The 16,888-nt window shown below is 44.1% G+C and overlaps 1 protein-coding gene across 7 annotated transcripts in view; it reads right to left on the minus strand.

Annotated features, from left to right (window-relative positions):
- CCDC88A (coiled-coil domain containing 88A) overlaps positions 1-4,495 on the minus strand; it is a 149,372-nt gene extending 144,877 nt beyond the window's left edge. For 6 of the 7 annotated variants that reach the window (XM_069955194.1, XM_069955193.1, XM_069955192.1 and 3 more), the window contains exons 1-2: positions 4,127-4,495; positions 3,929-4,029 (exon numbers count right to left, since the gene is read on the minus strand). In XM_069955194.1, coding sequence (XP_069811295.1) covers positions 3,929-4,029; positions 4,127-4,189 — 164 coding nt within the window. In that variant the 5' untranslated portion in view covers positions 4,190-4,495. Of the gene's footprint in view, positions 1-545; positions 609-3,928; positions 4,030-4,126 lie in introns of those variants that run through there. The other variant, XM_069955191.1, reaches the window with a different exon arrangement.
- Positions 4,496-16,888: the final 12,393 nt, after the last annotated feature.

Consider the following 16,888-nt stretch of genomic DNA (forward strand, 5'->3'; position numbering starts at 1 on the left):
TCCCATACACTGCTATATTGTGCGACATGAATGCATTCAATGTCCCAGGTTTCCAGTCACCATGGAAACGCCTATAGGAAACCGCAAGCTTGTAGTGCACAGGCTCTCTAGGCCTCCATGTTTGTCATGTGCCCTTTACATCATGAGTTTTCACATGATTTCATCGACAGACTGACGCTAACAACCCTGAATATAGACGGGGAACATAATTCCCAAAAAAGGGGCTTCATCTCCTAGAAAACAAAGCAGACCATTCTCTAGATCCTATAGGAGCAAGACTAAGGCTGCATTCACACTGTGCAGTCAAATCACAGCAAAGCCATGTGATTTTAGTGTTCACGTGGCCGCATGTGTGAATATAGCCGAAGAACAATGAAAGGGAGCTGGAAAGTAAATGCAATGTATAGCATATGGAGGGAGGGCATAACAGGCTAATATATATTGAAACCATATGTAGGCAGAAATCTAAACAAGGCTTATAGGCCCCAGCAGTGGCCCCACTCTCTCTGTAGTCAATTACATTGCTTTATATATACTCAATGTACCTATAGGCCCAGGCTTTATTCTACAATACTATAAAAATGATGACTTAGCAATCTATGCTCCGGTGATATAGTAAATGGCTTCACAATAATGGTTGGCTTGTTGCCTAGCAACAGATGCTACAGGGAGCACAACCGGATCTCCGCAGTCTTCTGGAGATCTAGAACAATCATGTGTTGCTAGTAGACAGGAGCGAATGGTTTCGCCTGATTTGGAGATCCTTAGATTACAATTGGAGAATTTATTACAAGAAAATCTTAAATTTACCTCATTATATGGCTGCTATGTGTGAACTCACCCTAGGCTAGTTTTACACTAGCATAATGCAGTCCCACTTTTGCATCCATGTTATGGCCACAAGTCCCAGCCTGACTATGGGTCTGATGACCTTAAAGGGGTTATCCAGTGCTATAAAAACATGGCTACTTTTGCCCCTCTCTTGTCTCCAGATTGGGTGGGGTTTGATACTCCGTTCCATTGAAGTAAATGGAGCTTAGTTGCAAACCACACCTGAACTGGAGACAAGAGAGGGGCAAAAGTGGCCATGTTTTTGTTGCACTGGATAACCCCTTTAACTGACAGATGTCTATCTGGTTCAACAGACTCGTGGTCAGGCCGGGACTTGTGGCCATGATATGGATGCAAAAAAATTCATATTACTCTAGTGTAAAACTGGTCTAAAGAAGGAATGAGTCATTGGTTATTATGCTGGTAGTTCACCGGTGTGGCCTTTAGCAGGACATAAACTAACAAAGGGTTTCTGTTGAATGGAAAAAGTGCCCCAGGCGGCCGCTCAGATCATACATGGCTACAGAAATTCAGAACTTCATAAGGAAAAAGAAGCTTTTTTTTCTTTTAAGGTGCAGAAGAGGTTAGAAACTGTGAATAAACACACATGGTCCTGCTCAGTGTCATATTTCCTCCTCTTATTGTATGGCTATTTCAGGAATATGGTGTCCATCCCCCTGCTGGCTGTAGAAACAAAGACTAGTTAAACTACCGCTACTAATAATGTAGGGATCTATGCTACATGCTTATGTCTGTTAAGCCTGTATGTAAACTGATGACTGCTACTTTGCATCAGAAATTTCCATCATATATATCTTCAACGAATGGCTCTGACTAGAGATGAGTGCAACTTGAGTTTGTCCAATCATTGGCATCTGAATACCGGTGGCTAAAGAAGTTGGTTGCAACCGTAGGGAGTCCGGGAAAACATGGATACAGCCTATGTCAGTACAACTCTCTACAGCCTATGGCTATGTTCACACTATGTAAAAAACACGGCTGTATTTCATAAGACTGGTGTTATTTGTTAAATAATGGGCTTTGCGCAATTACGTCCGGTGTTATTAATTACGGCCGTGTTTTTTACGTAGTGTGAACCCGGCCTATGGCTGTATCCATGTTTTCCTGGACTCCCTAGCACTGCATCCAACTTCTTCAACCACCAATACCAATATGATTGGTATTGGAACACTGTATCTGGTGGGCCATGAAGAGTATACGATGTGGTACACTACAATTGAATGCCTCGGTATGGAATAACTCAGCAAACTATTGCTATTCCATACATCAAAAAGAAAACTATAACTTCATATAAGTATATCAGCACAACAGAGGCTGAAAGGTCAACTCGTCTATGCTGGATGAATGAGTATCTATGGATATATTAGTATGCAATAGGAGCTATACTGGTGCTTATACCAAATACAAATCTGGTCAATTGTATTTAGTTATTTAACACACATCATTATAGCCAGTAAATACCAAATGCTTTTATAAGGCTGTATTCACATTTGCAATATGGTTTCTGGTTAGTATTGAAATCACAATGCAGTGCTGGATCCACCACGTGGTGAACACCAATAATACCCAACCTAATGGAGCAGATGTGAACACACACACACAAGAGAACTGTGTGTGCAAGATGATCAGTCAACAGACTGATTGCCAGAACTGTCATTAACACCAACATGTGTCATTGATAGCCCCAGGTAAAAATGACCTGATGGACCCTATTGTCTGTGTAGTGTGGCAGTGAGCCCTGTCAGCTGTCAGGCTCCGGGATAATGTCCATAAGCTCAGCCCCATAGAGAGAAATCTTATTCCTCTCCGGTAGATGTAAAACCACAAGTGCCAGCATAACCTGACAGCCTAAGAAGCTAAAAGGGGTAGTCTTCTTTGCAATAATAATGCCATAACCTTTGGAACTGCCAAATGCTGATCCATATTAGCCTCCATCATCACAGAAGTCAACTGACTTTAGCACTGGGTTGCCTGTTTGGCAATGAGACACGCAGAAATCCCCCATTATGGCCAAATTCACACATGGCAGATCTGCTGCAGAAATTCCTGTGACTTTCCCATTCCCCTAAATGAGGCTTGTAGTAAACCATATACTTCCTGTAGATAAATAGAACTGCCTGTCAGTAATTTCTCCAACATATATCCAAACTTTAAGGCTAGGTCCACACATTTGGGGTGCGGATCCTGAATTGGAAATGATGAAGATTTCCAACACATATTTTACCCTTTTAATGTAGAGCGGATTTGGTGGTGACACATACCAGGCCTATCTGATAGAGATTAGCACATGTGATTATGGTCTTACTATACTATATACTTCTTTCTTTTGCAAATACCCATATACAAAGCAGTTCATAAATCACTAAGAACAGACAACAGCGGTTATGAAAGACCCCCACATCCTGCAGGCTGGAAGCACAGGACTTCCTTATCTCTTGCTGCAGACTATCTCACCCTCCACATGTTATCAGATTGTATGCTAGATAATGCTATTCCTACCTTAACCTTTCTTCCTTATAATAACACAATCATAACAGCTATTTTACCCCAAAACAAGGCTCAATGCATCCAAATCCAGGCCCCTCCTGTAAGATCTCTTCATTACCTATTTAATTCCTTCACTTGTAAGCTTAACTGGAAGGGGTGGGGGTCATTTAATTCAATCCTCTGCCATTGTATATGGGTGTCAAAGTCAATCAGGCAGTCCCTGTCAGCGGTGGGAGATGACAGCATTCACACACCACCATTGAGAAATTCAGGCCCTGGCGTTTTTTAATGCTGTCAAGTATGGCTGCCAATAAAATAACCTGAAAATATACCATCTGATTTTTATTTTTTTCCTCTGGATTCCAGACAGCAAAGCCCCGGAGGCATCGGATTTCTAAAATTTCCACTAGAACTGGTTTGCATTAGTCCATTTGAACTCCCCCCCCCCCAAGGTAGAGAATAAGAGAAAATATAGTCATATTATATGCTAGCTCCCATGCTAAAGAGGTTCTGCAGCAGCTACGGCCATGAGAAACAGATGCAGCCTTGTTCTTGAAAACCATCACCCGTGATTAAATTTTTCACTTACATTTGAAACATGACCTCATTGAGGAAAACGCCATCCACTAGAGCCACATATTCATCCAGCAAAGTCCCATTTCCTTTGACCAAGGCTCCAAAAGTCTTGATCTGGGGGGGATAAAATAACACGTTATTGGAGACATAGCAGCACATGGGTCAGCACGTACCTGGCCCAATGTGGAGGAGGAATCAGAGGACTGCTTACCCAGCTCACAAGAGGACTGCTCATGAAATTTTCCAGGAGTGGAGTAAAAAGATCATTCTCCATCTTCTTAATAAACTAATTGAATAATCCTCCAGATATTAAATACAAGAAACAATCCTGACGGTATTCCTAATACAATAGTGTAATCCAGTGCCCGGGATGTAGTAATGCCATTTGTAGGAGAAGGCAAAAAAAAAGGAAAAAATGAAAAAAGACAAAAAATAAATAATGCTAGAAATCCAGACTAGGAAGCACTTGCGGAAAATCTTCCAGGTTCCCAAAACCGTAGCTCCTCTAATAAATAAAATACATTGTAATCTAATAGAAGCCCTTGCTTCCCCTCCCTCCCTTCTCTGCAGAGGTGCAGAACTAGGGTCTGCATGCAGCACAAGTGGGAGGCATCATCTGGAGACTGGGAAAGGGGGAGGAATAGGAGGGGTGGAGAAATGGGAAAAAGGACTCTAGTCTTCAGCAGCTCTGGAAGGGGAAAAAAAAGGCAAAATACAAGCAAAGACTGAAGGGCTCCTTCCACATCCACCCAAAGGCTGTGTACTGTATATAGCTAGCCGCTCGCCACTCCTCCTCTATCACACTGTGCGGTATCACTCATGACTGTGACTATGGCAGGGGCAGCAGAATTGGTGACTTTGTTCTCCATATTTTTATATTTATAGAAAACAAAGGATTTTTTTTTCTTTTTTTTTTTCTTTTTTTTGCTAGCTGGTATTTTATTGCAAGAGCTGCGCCCCCCTGCACCCCTCCCCTTTTCCTGTCTGCTCTTACATTGTAGCACATTTTACTAATTCACAAGGGTCAGTCCCTGCCCTCTGGAAAATACAGATTACAACCTCCTACAATGCCATTCCGCTACTTAGACACCTCTTCTCTATTCTTTTACTTTATGCAGATCCTAGCTCCAATATAGCAATATCTGTGCCCTATTATTCTCATAGGTAGGCTGCACTGTATATATATATATATATATATATATATATATATATATATACACAATGTATCAGGGCTGGAGCCACAATCACTGCAAAAGAAATTGTCTGTGCCTGTATCTAATGCATGGCATCTTATAGGAGAATCCCTTTAAGAGATGGGAATATGACATCATCTCCATGAATTCCCTACTATATAGGATTGTCCTCAACCCATTTATTTGTTTTAAATGTTTTCTTTTTTTAATATAAATTTCCCAAAGTGAGAAAAAGAAAGTGCAATGTAATTTCCTACTAGACAGCCCTACAGTCTCGCAGGACCATGTGCTAAAAAGGGAGGAGGGGAGTGGGAAAGATGTGTGAGTGCAGAAAACCTCTTACAGTGTTAGTAGCCCTGAGCAGGAAAAGCCTTTTTATATACCCCTCCCCCCATAGATGATCCAGATCTGCACCTCCGCCATACATTAACTCCTGAGTGACCTTGTGTTGGCCCAGCAGCCATACAGCACTACATAATAGCACACCGCCCGCACTATATCATCTATACCCTGTATTATCTATATATTCTATGGGTATCATACCTAAGGCAATCTTTTGTGTGTGTGTGTGTGTATATATATATATATATATATATATATATATATATATAATGAGACAGCTGGAAAATAGGAAATGACTCAGTCTCCCTTTATATTATTCTCACTTACAATATGACTAAAGCATGTTATGTACAGATGATATTTTATTATAAGGACCGAATTCACCGATCAGCCATAACATTAAAACTATTGGTTTAAGGTTACTTTCACACAACGTATTTGTTAGTAAAAGAACGGCCATTGTTACAGCTTGCAACAATGGCAGTTGTTAACTAACAATACTTGACTGCATTGAAGTATATAGAACACGGGCCATGTTGTATACATACTGTATACACTACAGACGGTGTTCTATGTGGCTGCACAAAATAACTGATAGGTCTATTTTGTGCGGTTGCTATTCGTTGAACAGCGGCCGTACAGAACAGCCTGTTCTTACAATGTAAATTCGGGCGTACTTTACATTGTGCTCTATGGCTAATTGGAGTGCGGACAGACCCAAATATGCCCGCCTTCCAAATAAAAGTGGTGTTCACCAGGCCAATAGTGCAGTATCGGCCAGGTAGCATCTGAGACATTGTCTGTTGTTGGACACATCAAACACTGGCCGTGTCAAACAACGGCCAAAGTTCATACAGCATCTGAACATGGCCCTATATTGTGTAGATCCTTTTTCGTGCTGCCAAAAGGGCTATGACTAGAGATGACTAAATCTCAAGTATGCTTCGAGTTCATCCAAACCTGAGCGTGCAGCGTTTGATTACCAGTGCCTGAAGTAGCTTGATGCAGCCTTAAAGGGGTTATCCAGTGCTACAAAAACATGGCCACTTTCTTTCAGAGACAACACGACTCCTGTCTTCAGTTCAGGTGCGGTTTGCAATTAAGCTCCATCCACTTCATTGGAACTGAGCAGCAAAACCCCGCCCAAGCTGGAGACAAGAGTGGTGCTGTCTCTGGAAGAAAGTGGCCATGTTTTTGTAGCGCTGGATAACCCCTTTTAGGAGTTCTGGAAAACATAGATACAGCCAAAGGCTATGTTCACACACTCTCTAAATGATGGCTGTTTTTTTGGATGGCTATCATTCAGCGGCAAATTGCAGCTAGTATTTCAAAGTAACGGCCTGTTAAATGACTGCATAGTATACGCTCCAGCCGGGATCTGTCGCGGCGCCATAGAAAACCCTGTCAGTGCACACTATGGAGCGAGCGGCTCCGGCTCCATAGTGTGCAGTGGGGAGTTTTGATGCAGGCAGACGGATGCGCCCGCGTCAGAACTCTGTGGCCCTAAAGATTATCCGACCCGTACTGCAGTACTGGCCGGGATGATCTTTTCACAGATAGGCCATTCCATGACCCAGCCGGGTCATGGAATGGCCAGTCTCATACGCAGTCTGAACATAGCCTTAATAACCAATGGACGAATGATCGCCAATTTAATCCCCCCACCTCCCCATACACAGGGGCACTCCACATAGCCAATCACTCCTGTGTTGTCTACGTGGAGCGGTAAGCTGCACTGAGAGCATGCTCGCTGCAGCTTATCTCTTTCCAAACAAATGGGTCATCCTTAATTTTCCATCCGAATAGCCCCATAGACGTTGTACTGACAGCTGAATCTGCCACGAGCTGCGGGTTTGTCTGACAATAGTCTAAAGTGTATGGGGGGCCTTAGGGCTTCTGTGGTCACTGGTAATCAAATGCAGAATGCTCGATTCTTTAAAGAAGTAATTTTTATTTTATTTTATTTTTTTGCTAATATAGTGCAGCATAGAATATTATTATAGAATAATATAGGGGTTTTTGTATATGCCTTTTGTATACCTGCTTAAGTTAATGTGGCATGCATGGGTTTTCAGCCTACTTCATTCATATTTCCTCTGTTTCCTTGTGCTGCCTACATTTCCCAGAGTGCCTCTAACTTTGTAGAAAGAAGAGGTAGAGTCTCATGACTGCAATGTGAATGACCCCCATTGGAGCAGAAAGGGTGTCACACGCATTCTGGCCTCATGCCAAACTTACCCTCTGCTGGCAGCAAAGAAGCCGAACCGGCAGCACCCTTTCATGACAGATACACTTTAAAGGGAACCTGACACCCCCGCAACCGGGGTGGAACCCACCAACCCCCTATATAGAGCTCCCCATACTTACCCCCTCTTGCCAGTCCTGCCGCAGAGAAAACGCTGCATGCTTGTCTGCTCCAGTAATTTCTTATGAACATCTTATTGATCTTTCGTAATTTGCATACTGGGCGCGCGGACTAGTGGGTGGCGATTTCTCTGCGGCGGGACATCGGGAGTGGGACCATCAGGAGGGAGTAAGTATGGAGGGCTCAATCGGGGGTCAAATGGGTTCCACCCTGGGTGCGGGGGTGACAAGTTCCCTTTAAGTTGCAAGCTGGGACTTCCATGAAAAGGACTTGTTTATTCATGAAACCAGGTGACCTTCTTCCATTTCTCTTTGGACTTTATGTTTTGAGCAAGCCTTGACTCAGTCATCTAACCATCCAAATTTACACTACAGTCTGGCTTATCTGCCACTGGTGACATGTTCAGCCAACAGTATAATGTGTATGGACACCTCCCGAGTATCCACTGGCAGATAATGTAGGTGGGGATAGGGGTCGGGTGTGATAGAATTACACTGCATTGCCCCTTTGTTATTGGAGAAATAAGCTGCCACCAGAGCAGTCTGGCTGTGAGTTACCCATCCCCATAGGAAACACATGAACATTTGGCCAAAGAAAGTGTGTATAGGAAGGACAGGAGAGATAACTGTTGGCTAAACAATTGGTGTATAGGCGTCTAGATCCTTTTACACATCAATTACAAGAGTTGATTCTTTACTGGTATTAAAGGGTTTTTCCAATTAAAACTTACATGTCCCCTATTAAAGGTGGATGCTCATCTTAACATAACTCATAACAGAACTATATCAATTGCTATAGATAAAATATAAATTTACAAACATACTAATAAAATAAACACAAGATTTTTTTTTCTTGAGATAACCCCTTTAAATTTCTTATGGCCTATCAAAAAATATCTAAACCAAATAATTGAAAGGGTTTTTTTATTTTTTATTTAATGGAGCAAAGCGTTAGGTTAGGAAAAACAGTAGATTTACTGTATTACTGACAGAAAAGCTGGATCCGAATCCTATCCTAATCTTGTATAAATCACAGATTAGAGCTAGGGGTTCATGACACTATTGTAGAAAAGAATAAATCGTTTACAGGCTTTTATGGAAAGTAAATATACTATATACAGTCAATCCCCCAGTAACACAAGTGAGTTCAGTTGATAATTGGTTCTATGAGTCTTCAGGAGATGAGTGCAGGGCCGCTCCATGGCCTCCCTTCCCTGCACGTGCACGCTTTGCGGGGTTGGCGGTCGCTGACCGACACGGTGTGGAGTTAGCGTAGGGACCCGTGTGGACCAGAGGACCTGCGGGGTGGTACACGGGGCAATATGGCTTGATCAATTCATATACAGACACTCTGGTGTTGATTTTTAATATAGGCCTAGCGGCATTAGTATCAGCCATAGATGGGATGTGCAGCGGTTCCATTCTCTCCAGTTCGTGTTTTACAGTTCTCCCTCTCTGAACAGCTAGCACTCCTTTATAAGACCCACATGACCAAAATTAGCAGGATATGCCTGTGCTCACATGTCTGGACCCTCTGTCTTCCCCATTCTGTGAGAGCAGCAATGGTAAGTGTAATACCATATCCATACTTGTGTCGTTTGGGGGCAGCCTTCCCTGCCGGTGGTGTTGGCTGGGTTTTGGTTGGGCTTTTTGGGTCTGGTCCTGTGACATTGGGGTTGCAGGGCCGCTCCATGGCCTCCCTTTCCTGCACCTGCACGCTTTGCGGGGTTGGCGGTCGCTGACCGACACGGTGTGGAGTTAGCATAGGGACCCGTGTGGACCAGAGGACCTGCGCGGTGGTACACGGGGCAATATGGCTTGATCAATTCATATACAGACACTCTGGTGTTGATTTTTAATATAGGCCTAGCGGCATTAGTATCAGCCATAGATGGGATGTGCAGCGGTTCCATTCTCTCCAGTTCGTGAGTGCAACTCCAGTATGCTCGAGTCCAAATGTTCTGCATTCGATTACCGGTGGCTGAGGAAGTTGGATGTAGCCTTAAGGCTGCCTGGAAAACATGGATACAGCCATAGGCTATAGACTTAAGATTTCTAGTGCTTGCTCTACACTAGTACTCAGTAGAGATGAGCGAACCTGGAGCATGCTCGAGTCCATCCGAACCCGAATGATCGGCATTTGATTAGCGGGGGCTGCTGAAGTTGGATAAAGCTCTAAGGTTGTCTGGAAAACATGGATACAGCCAATGACTATATCCATGTTTTCCACATAGCCTTAGGGCTTTATCCAACTTCAGCAGCCACCGCTAATCAAATGCCGAACGTTCGGGTTCTGATGGACTCGAGCATGCTCCAGGTTCGCTCATCTCTAGCACATGTTGCAGCAGAGATGGCCTCAACCATTCCCTGCACAGCTGTCTCCTCTTTAAGACCGTTTTACAGAACTGTATTTAAGACAAGGGGTCATTCTTTATGTCTAGAGCAAGGGTGGGGAACCTCCAATCCCTGAGGGTTTTGGATGCGGCTCGTCCTGTGTCCTTTATTGAGTGCGGCACCTGCTAGAAACAGGAAGTTGCTGTGCATACCGTCTCCTGTACTCCATGCCAACACACGTCTTCTGCTCTTCTCTGGGCCATGCGTGATAACATAATTTCATTGCACGGCACAAGTAGGAGAAGACCTGTGCTGCTCCAAACTGCAGAAGAAGACAAAGGACCCAGCCCATGTTCATTCATAAAACAATGTGGGTTTTTTTCCGGTACAGACTAGGGGCATCAATGGGGTAAAGTACAATACTGGGGCATCATCGGGGATTAACTAAAATACCAGGGACATCATTGGGGATTAATTAAAATTCCAGGGGCATCATTAGGGGTTAACTGCAATACCAGGGGCATCATTAGGGGTAATAGGCTGAACATGATGAACATGTGATGGCTTATGTACAAAAGAGATGGCAGAAATGTGGGAGCCATTGTTTGGTCAGTGTGCGGGTTGTGGAAGGTCGAGACCTGTGTAAAGGACCTTTTACAGATGAGGCGGGTTGCAGCAGGTGCTGAACTCTTTAATCAGCACTTGTTTTCTGATCCTACAAGGCATCAACCTAGAGGCCCAGCTGGATTGTTTGTGTGACTCAATGCAATGCATCACTGTGGGCCACATCACCTGTTTACTCAGGGTCAATGTGTGACCAACAAAGATGCATTGAATGGGTGACACAACCTGCAAGATATGCGCTCCACTGTAAGGGCTCTTTTGCAATGGGCCGATCAGCAAGATTGCGCCCCTTTACAGAGCTTTTACAAGGCTCAATCAATCGTGCGGCCTATAAACTTCATCATAGTAGCCCGCACATTCCTATGTACACAGGAAGATTTCACCTGTCAAAAGGTAACAGACACCTGTCTGTCAGGTGTCACATTCTGGGGTAATGAGTGCCTTTCTGCACGATCACCACTTGGTGTCTCACTCTCCCCTAACTGCACAGCTGAAGGTTGAAGGGTTAACTTTGTTTGTTCACTGTTCTGTTATCTAATCACTGGTTTAGGTGTCTCACACGTTTCACCTTATTGCATACTCACACCACTTTCTTCCAGCACTTTCCCCACTAAGTGGTTAGTCCCAGTCACCTCTATAAAGGATAGTTAGTTCCTGGTGAGGGGGTCTTTCTAGTTGGTGTTGAGAGGGAGAACAAGACAGAGAGAGAGACCCTTCTACTAGTTGCATCTGGGCCTGGCCCAGGGTCCTTCTCAATTAGTTGGAGTTTGGAGATGGAGAAGATAGTTTGTGAGATTCTATGCTGTGCAGTGCTAAACCCAGAGGTGGGGTAACTGTGAGCTGGGTACACCTTGCCTACACCTGGGATAGTCTATATTGTCAGGACAATCCACCTGTCTAGGATTGATCCGCAGTGGAGTAAAGAGCACAAGCTGAAGCACTCCATTGGTATATGCTATACCTACTCAGAAAACCTTGACGGGGTTATCTGTACCCAGTTGTTCAAACCTGGGACTCGTACCACCAGACCGAACACTCTGTAGGTTCTTCTGGCAAAAGGTGGTCTTCTTTCTCAGACTTAACCGTGAGTACGAGCTTCTTCTTTTAGACAAGTCATCCCAGCAAAGTACTGTACTAATAGGCAAGGCCCCAAGACAGCCCCTGAACCTTACCACACTAAAGTTACACCAACTTCCTACTTACCCCCTTCTGTGTTGTCCATCAGGAAAAAGAACGTTGTTATATCAATTTTTGTGAATAACTTTTGCACTAATTTTACTTTATTGTATTGCACTGAAGAGTACACAAGTAAAAGTTATTCCGGCCAAGGCACAATCATCCAATTAACTTGAGAGTTCTCGTTCGTTGGACAATTTCCTACTCTCTTATCTGGAGTGATGAGGATCCTGAACAGGAGATTCCTTCTAAATTTACAATAACCTTAAATGGTTTCCAAACCGGAATACCCCTTTAAATTGAATGGTCCTTACAGAGATGGCACCCCTGTTTTTCACACTCTTGTGAGACATGATCTATAAAAGGTAGTGGCATAGTTGCCATAAGGACACAATGGTGGTGTGAGGCACTCCAAATGGAGTGACTGGAGCAACCTGGCTTAAAAATCACCTAGGCAGGGAAGGCAATGGCAGTGAGTAAACCAAGATTGCATGTGTGGTACTCGGCCGGTGATGGTAATGTCGTGACGCCAGTCCAGCACACAGGTGGGATGTTGGTGCCTGCTTTGTAGTGTGTGTGGCCGGTTTGTGTCCCCAAGATGGTCGGTAACCTGCCGGGCTTGTTCAGGTCCCTTGAGCTCTTGTTATGGTAGTCCTGAGTGACAACTGACCCACCGGGACTATAGGTACCGCCACCCACAGAAAGGGGAAAAATAACCCAAGGTCTGAGGTTTGTGTGTATTGGTGCTGGCGCATACGAAGGATTCCCAGGAGTCCCAGTGTTTTAAAAATAGAACAGCTTTACTGTAGAATTCTTTAATAGTACAATACACTCTTGTAAAATAGATAAATCTTTGATACAGACTTTAGTGCTGGAACTTGTTTGTGCTTGAGGAGGTACTCAGAGAAGTAGAGTAGAAGAGAGGTAGTTGTAGCGGTGCTTGGAGAGTTGAGTGGAGGAGAACAGTTTGTCGAAGGAGCCCCAAAACAGTGTAGCAATGTTCTCTGCCGGAACTTTGAAGAAATACTTTAGAGTGAAATATTTGCACTTGTACCTGTGTTTAGACTATGGCTGACCACCTTGTGCTCTACAGTGTCAAACTACCCATCCTAATAGGGTAATAGAAGCCCCAGACCCAGTTATCTGGGTGTAGCTAAGCTTCTGGGTCTTCCCAGTTACAAGTGTTGCGAGATAGGATACGTAGACCTCTTTCGGTAGCTTTGTCTTATCCAGGCTAGTTCCTCTTGTGTTTCAGGATACTGCTCTGCACTTTTTAGATGTGTTCTCTGCGTGGGTCAGAGTGTTCCTGGACTCTTCTACCTTTAAGTGCTTAGCACTGCATAGTAGGTATAGTAGAAGTAAATAAAGAACTTGTTGTCTCTAGCTGCATCTTTCCATACTCCATTTTAGACTAGACTGCCCTGCTCACTTCCTCCCACACAGAGCTTACTAACTCCTCCTACAGGGGGCAAGCGTGCGTGTAGAACAGGGATAGGGTGAAGAAGAGAAAGCACCTCCTATAGGTCAGCACAGAACACATGGTACAACAATAACATTTACCAGTTACCTTCCTCAGCTGTGCATGGAACAGGACTCATAAAAAATACTGACACCTAGGGGCGAAACTGTTAACCTGGAGTGAGAACTTTGCAATCGGTGCTTAAGGCACACATATGCTTGCTTGTATTCCATGTATTGGAGTACAAGGGTGAATATTAATCTAATATATTACAGGAGAGACAAATGGATATTGCACAGAAAATTTATTATGGTATGTACAGGGGGAAGAATTTGAGAATTGGGGAAAGGCATTTTTAGGCTGCTAGGTTTGTAGTTTTCTGCTACTGGTACTATTGTACTACGTGTAAAAAACAAAAACAAATACATGTAATAATTGGCCTGACCAGATGACATTTTCTACCTCTGCTGACTTCCTGGCAGATCTGAGTTATATCCTCTGTGCCCATCCTTGCTGGAGTCATTTACAATGAAACTGAAAGAACCAGGGAACCTGGAAAAGTCCAATCTACAAAACACAAAGGCATACTTCCCAACTTTTGCAAAGAGCAAAGAGGGGCACGTGCAACGCGGTCCCCATAGCCACGCCCCCATAGCGACCCTCCATAGCCACTCCCCTACAGTCACCACATGCTGCTGACTGAATAGTACCCTTCATAGTCTCCAATCCATCATATAGTGCCCCATATAGTTTCCAATCCCCCACATAGTGCCCTACATAGTATCCAATCCCCCATTACAGTGCCCCACATTATATCAATTCCCTTTATATAGTTCCCCACATAGTATCAATTCCCTTCATATAGTTCCCCACATAGTATCCATTCCCCTCATATAGTGCCCCACAGATTCCAATGCCCCCATATAGTGCCCCACATAGTATCCATTCCCCTCATATAGTGCCCCACATAGTAGCCAATGCCCCCATATAGTGCCCCACATAGATTCCAATGCCCCCATATAGTGCCCCACATAGATTCCAATGCCCCCATATAGTGTCCCACATAGTATCCAATGCCCCCATATAGTGCCCCACATAGTAGCCAATGCCCCCATATAGTGCCCCACATAGTAGCCAATGCCCCCATATAGTGCCCCACATAGTATCCAATGCCCCCATATAGTGCCCCACATAGTAGCCAATGCCCCCATATAGTGCCCCACATAGTAGCCAATGCCCCCATATAGTGCCCTACATAGTAGCCAATGCCCCCATATAGTGCCCCACATAGTAGCCAATGCCCCCATATAGTGTGGCCCCACCAGAAAAACAAGCAGTAACTCACCTGTCCGCCGGTCCCAGCAGCTCCTCGCAGCTCCTCTCCCAGCAGAGCGCGCACTCCTGTCATCCTCTTGCGTGGGCAACGGGGTACAGAGACACTGACTGTGCTGGAAGTGTCCTGCAGCCTCTATAATTCATGATAGAGGCTGCAGGACACTTCCGGCACAGTCAGTGTCTGTATACCCCGCTGCCTGCGTCGAAGAATGACAGGAGTGCGTACTCTGCCGGGAGAGGAGCTGCTGGGACCAGTGGACAGGTGGGTTACTGCTTTGTTGTTTTTCTTTTACACCCAATAAAATGCGGGACACTGGGTGCCGTTGCAATTTGTCAACACAGCCTAAACCCTATTACTACATGTAGTAGATGCTTTCTGGGATTGACCCCATGATTGACATCACTAGGACAAAGGTAATTGGGGTTTAGAAATCACCTTTGCATAGCTCCCAAATGTCCCGGATCCGGCAGGACAGTCGCGTTTTTGGGGTGCTGTCCCACCGGATCCGGGACATTTGGGAGCTATGCAAAGGTGATTTCTAAATCCCAATTACCTTTGTCCTAGTGATGTCAATCATGGGGTCAATCCCAGAAAGCATCTACTACATGTAGTAATAGGGTTTAGGCTGTGTTGACAAATTGCAGTACTGCATAATTTCTGTGAAGATTCTGCAGTGCCGTGACAGTACTGCAGTGAGATTCCAAACTGTGTGAACACAGCCTAAGGGGTGACTTGGCATTGGCTGGTACAAGATACTTACAGGGGTTATCCAGTGTTAGAAAAACATGGCCACGTTCTTCCAGAGAAAGCAGGGCTTTTGGTTGGGGTTCTGTAACTCAGTTCCATTGGAGTGAATGGAGCCTAATTGCACCTGAATAATCTCCTAAACAGCGTTTGGGTCAAAATGGACACATTCAATAGATGCACACTGCACATGGTCCACCGATAATAATGACACCACTGGAGTGTAATATACCCAGGTCTGGTCATTCACAATGGGAAGATGAGCCCAGCCCAGCCAGCTATAGACCTCAGATGGGAGGATTTGTCTAACATCCCCCTTCAATCTCCAAGAAACATCCATGGGGACTTATGTGGAAGGGAATAAGACATTTCCAGAGATCTTTCGGATTGGTTATCTCCCAATGTAACAAGGATTAGCCAAGTTCCAATCCAACATGCCTAATCCTTGTTTCCTCAATGAAGGGAATCGTGTGTAGACAACAGAAGCCTAAGGGAACATAAGAATATGTGCCTGATGTCAGCCAGAAACATGGTGCAAAGAACACCTCATTAGTAATGCAAACTGTACTTCTTGCCACACAGGATATTCGGCTGCAAAGAAAAAAAATATATATAGGCAGCATACTACTAGATATATAACAGACTTTGAATTGTTAATGTCATATTCTTAAGACTTCCCCCTCAGAATTTTATGATGAATGCAAAGGATCAAAACAACAGTGCCCTCTAGTGTGCCATAATATAAGCTTTAGCTTTGTTTGTCCTGGCATGATGGGAATTGTAGTCATGTAACAGCTGGAGGGCCTGAGTTTGACACCTATATTTTAGATGGCCCAACTCTAATAAAAAGCTGATTTCTGTATTATATATTGATTTTGCCCAATGCATTATACTAGGGAATATTTAGTTTTTGTTTTGTTTTTTTTTGTTTTATATAATTTTCAGTTCTAGTACATATTAACAGTGAATTGTATTTATGTGTAGTATATATGGTGTGTACACTTACTGTAAGTTCACTAATCTCCAATTAGAATCGTGACGTCATACACAAACTCTCGTCCCACGTTCAGAACCACACTGGGGCTATGTTAGCCATACAAGCATTCTGTGTCTCTGTCATGTTATCATACTGGGCCTGTGTTGTGCGGCACAAACCCTAATGATGTGACATGGGCTCACTGTGGTTGCACATGCCTGGGGCCAGTGTGAGTGTGGGACATGGTCGCAGTTTAGTTGCATGACACAGGTCAAGTGTACTTGCACAACAAGGGTCCTGTGTAATTACATTACACTGACCTAGTGTGAATGAACGACAACAGTTACGAATGCACTATGACCGTGTTCCCAATCGCATTTGGTCCATGTCATGCAATTATAGTGGGCCCATGTAACTTAATCATA

This window comes from Dendropsophus ebraccatus, chromosome 15, assembly GCF_027789765.1.
Source record: "Dendropsophus ebraccatus isolate aDenEbr1 chromosome 15, aDenEbr1.pat, whole genome shotgun sequence".
Lineage (NCBI taxonomy): Eukaryota > Metazoa > Chordata > Amphibia > Anura > Hylidae > Dendropsophus > Dendropsophus ebraccatus.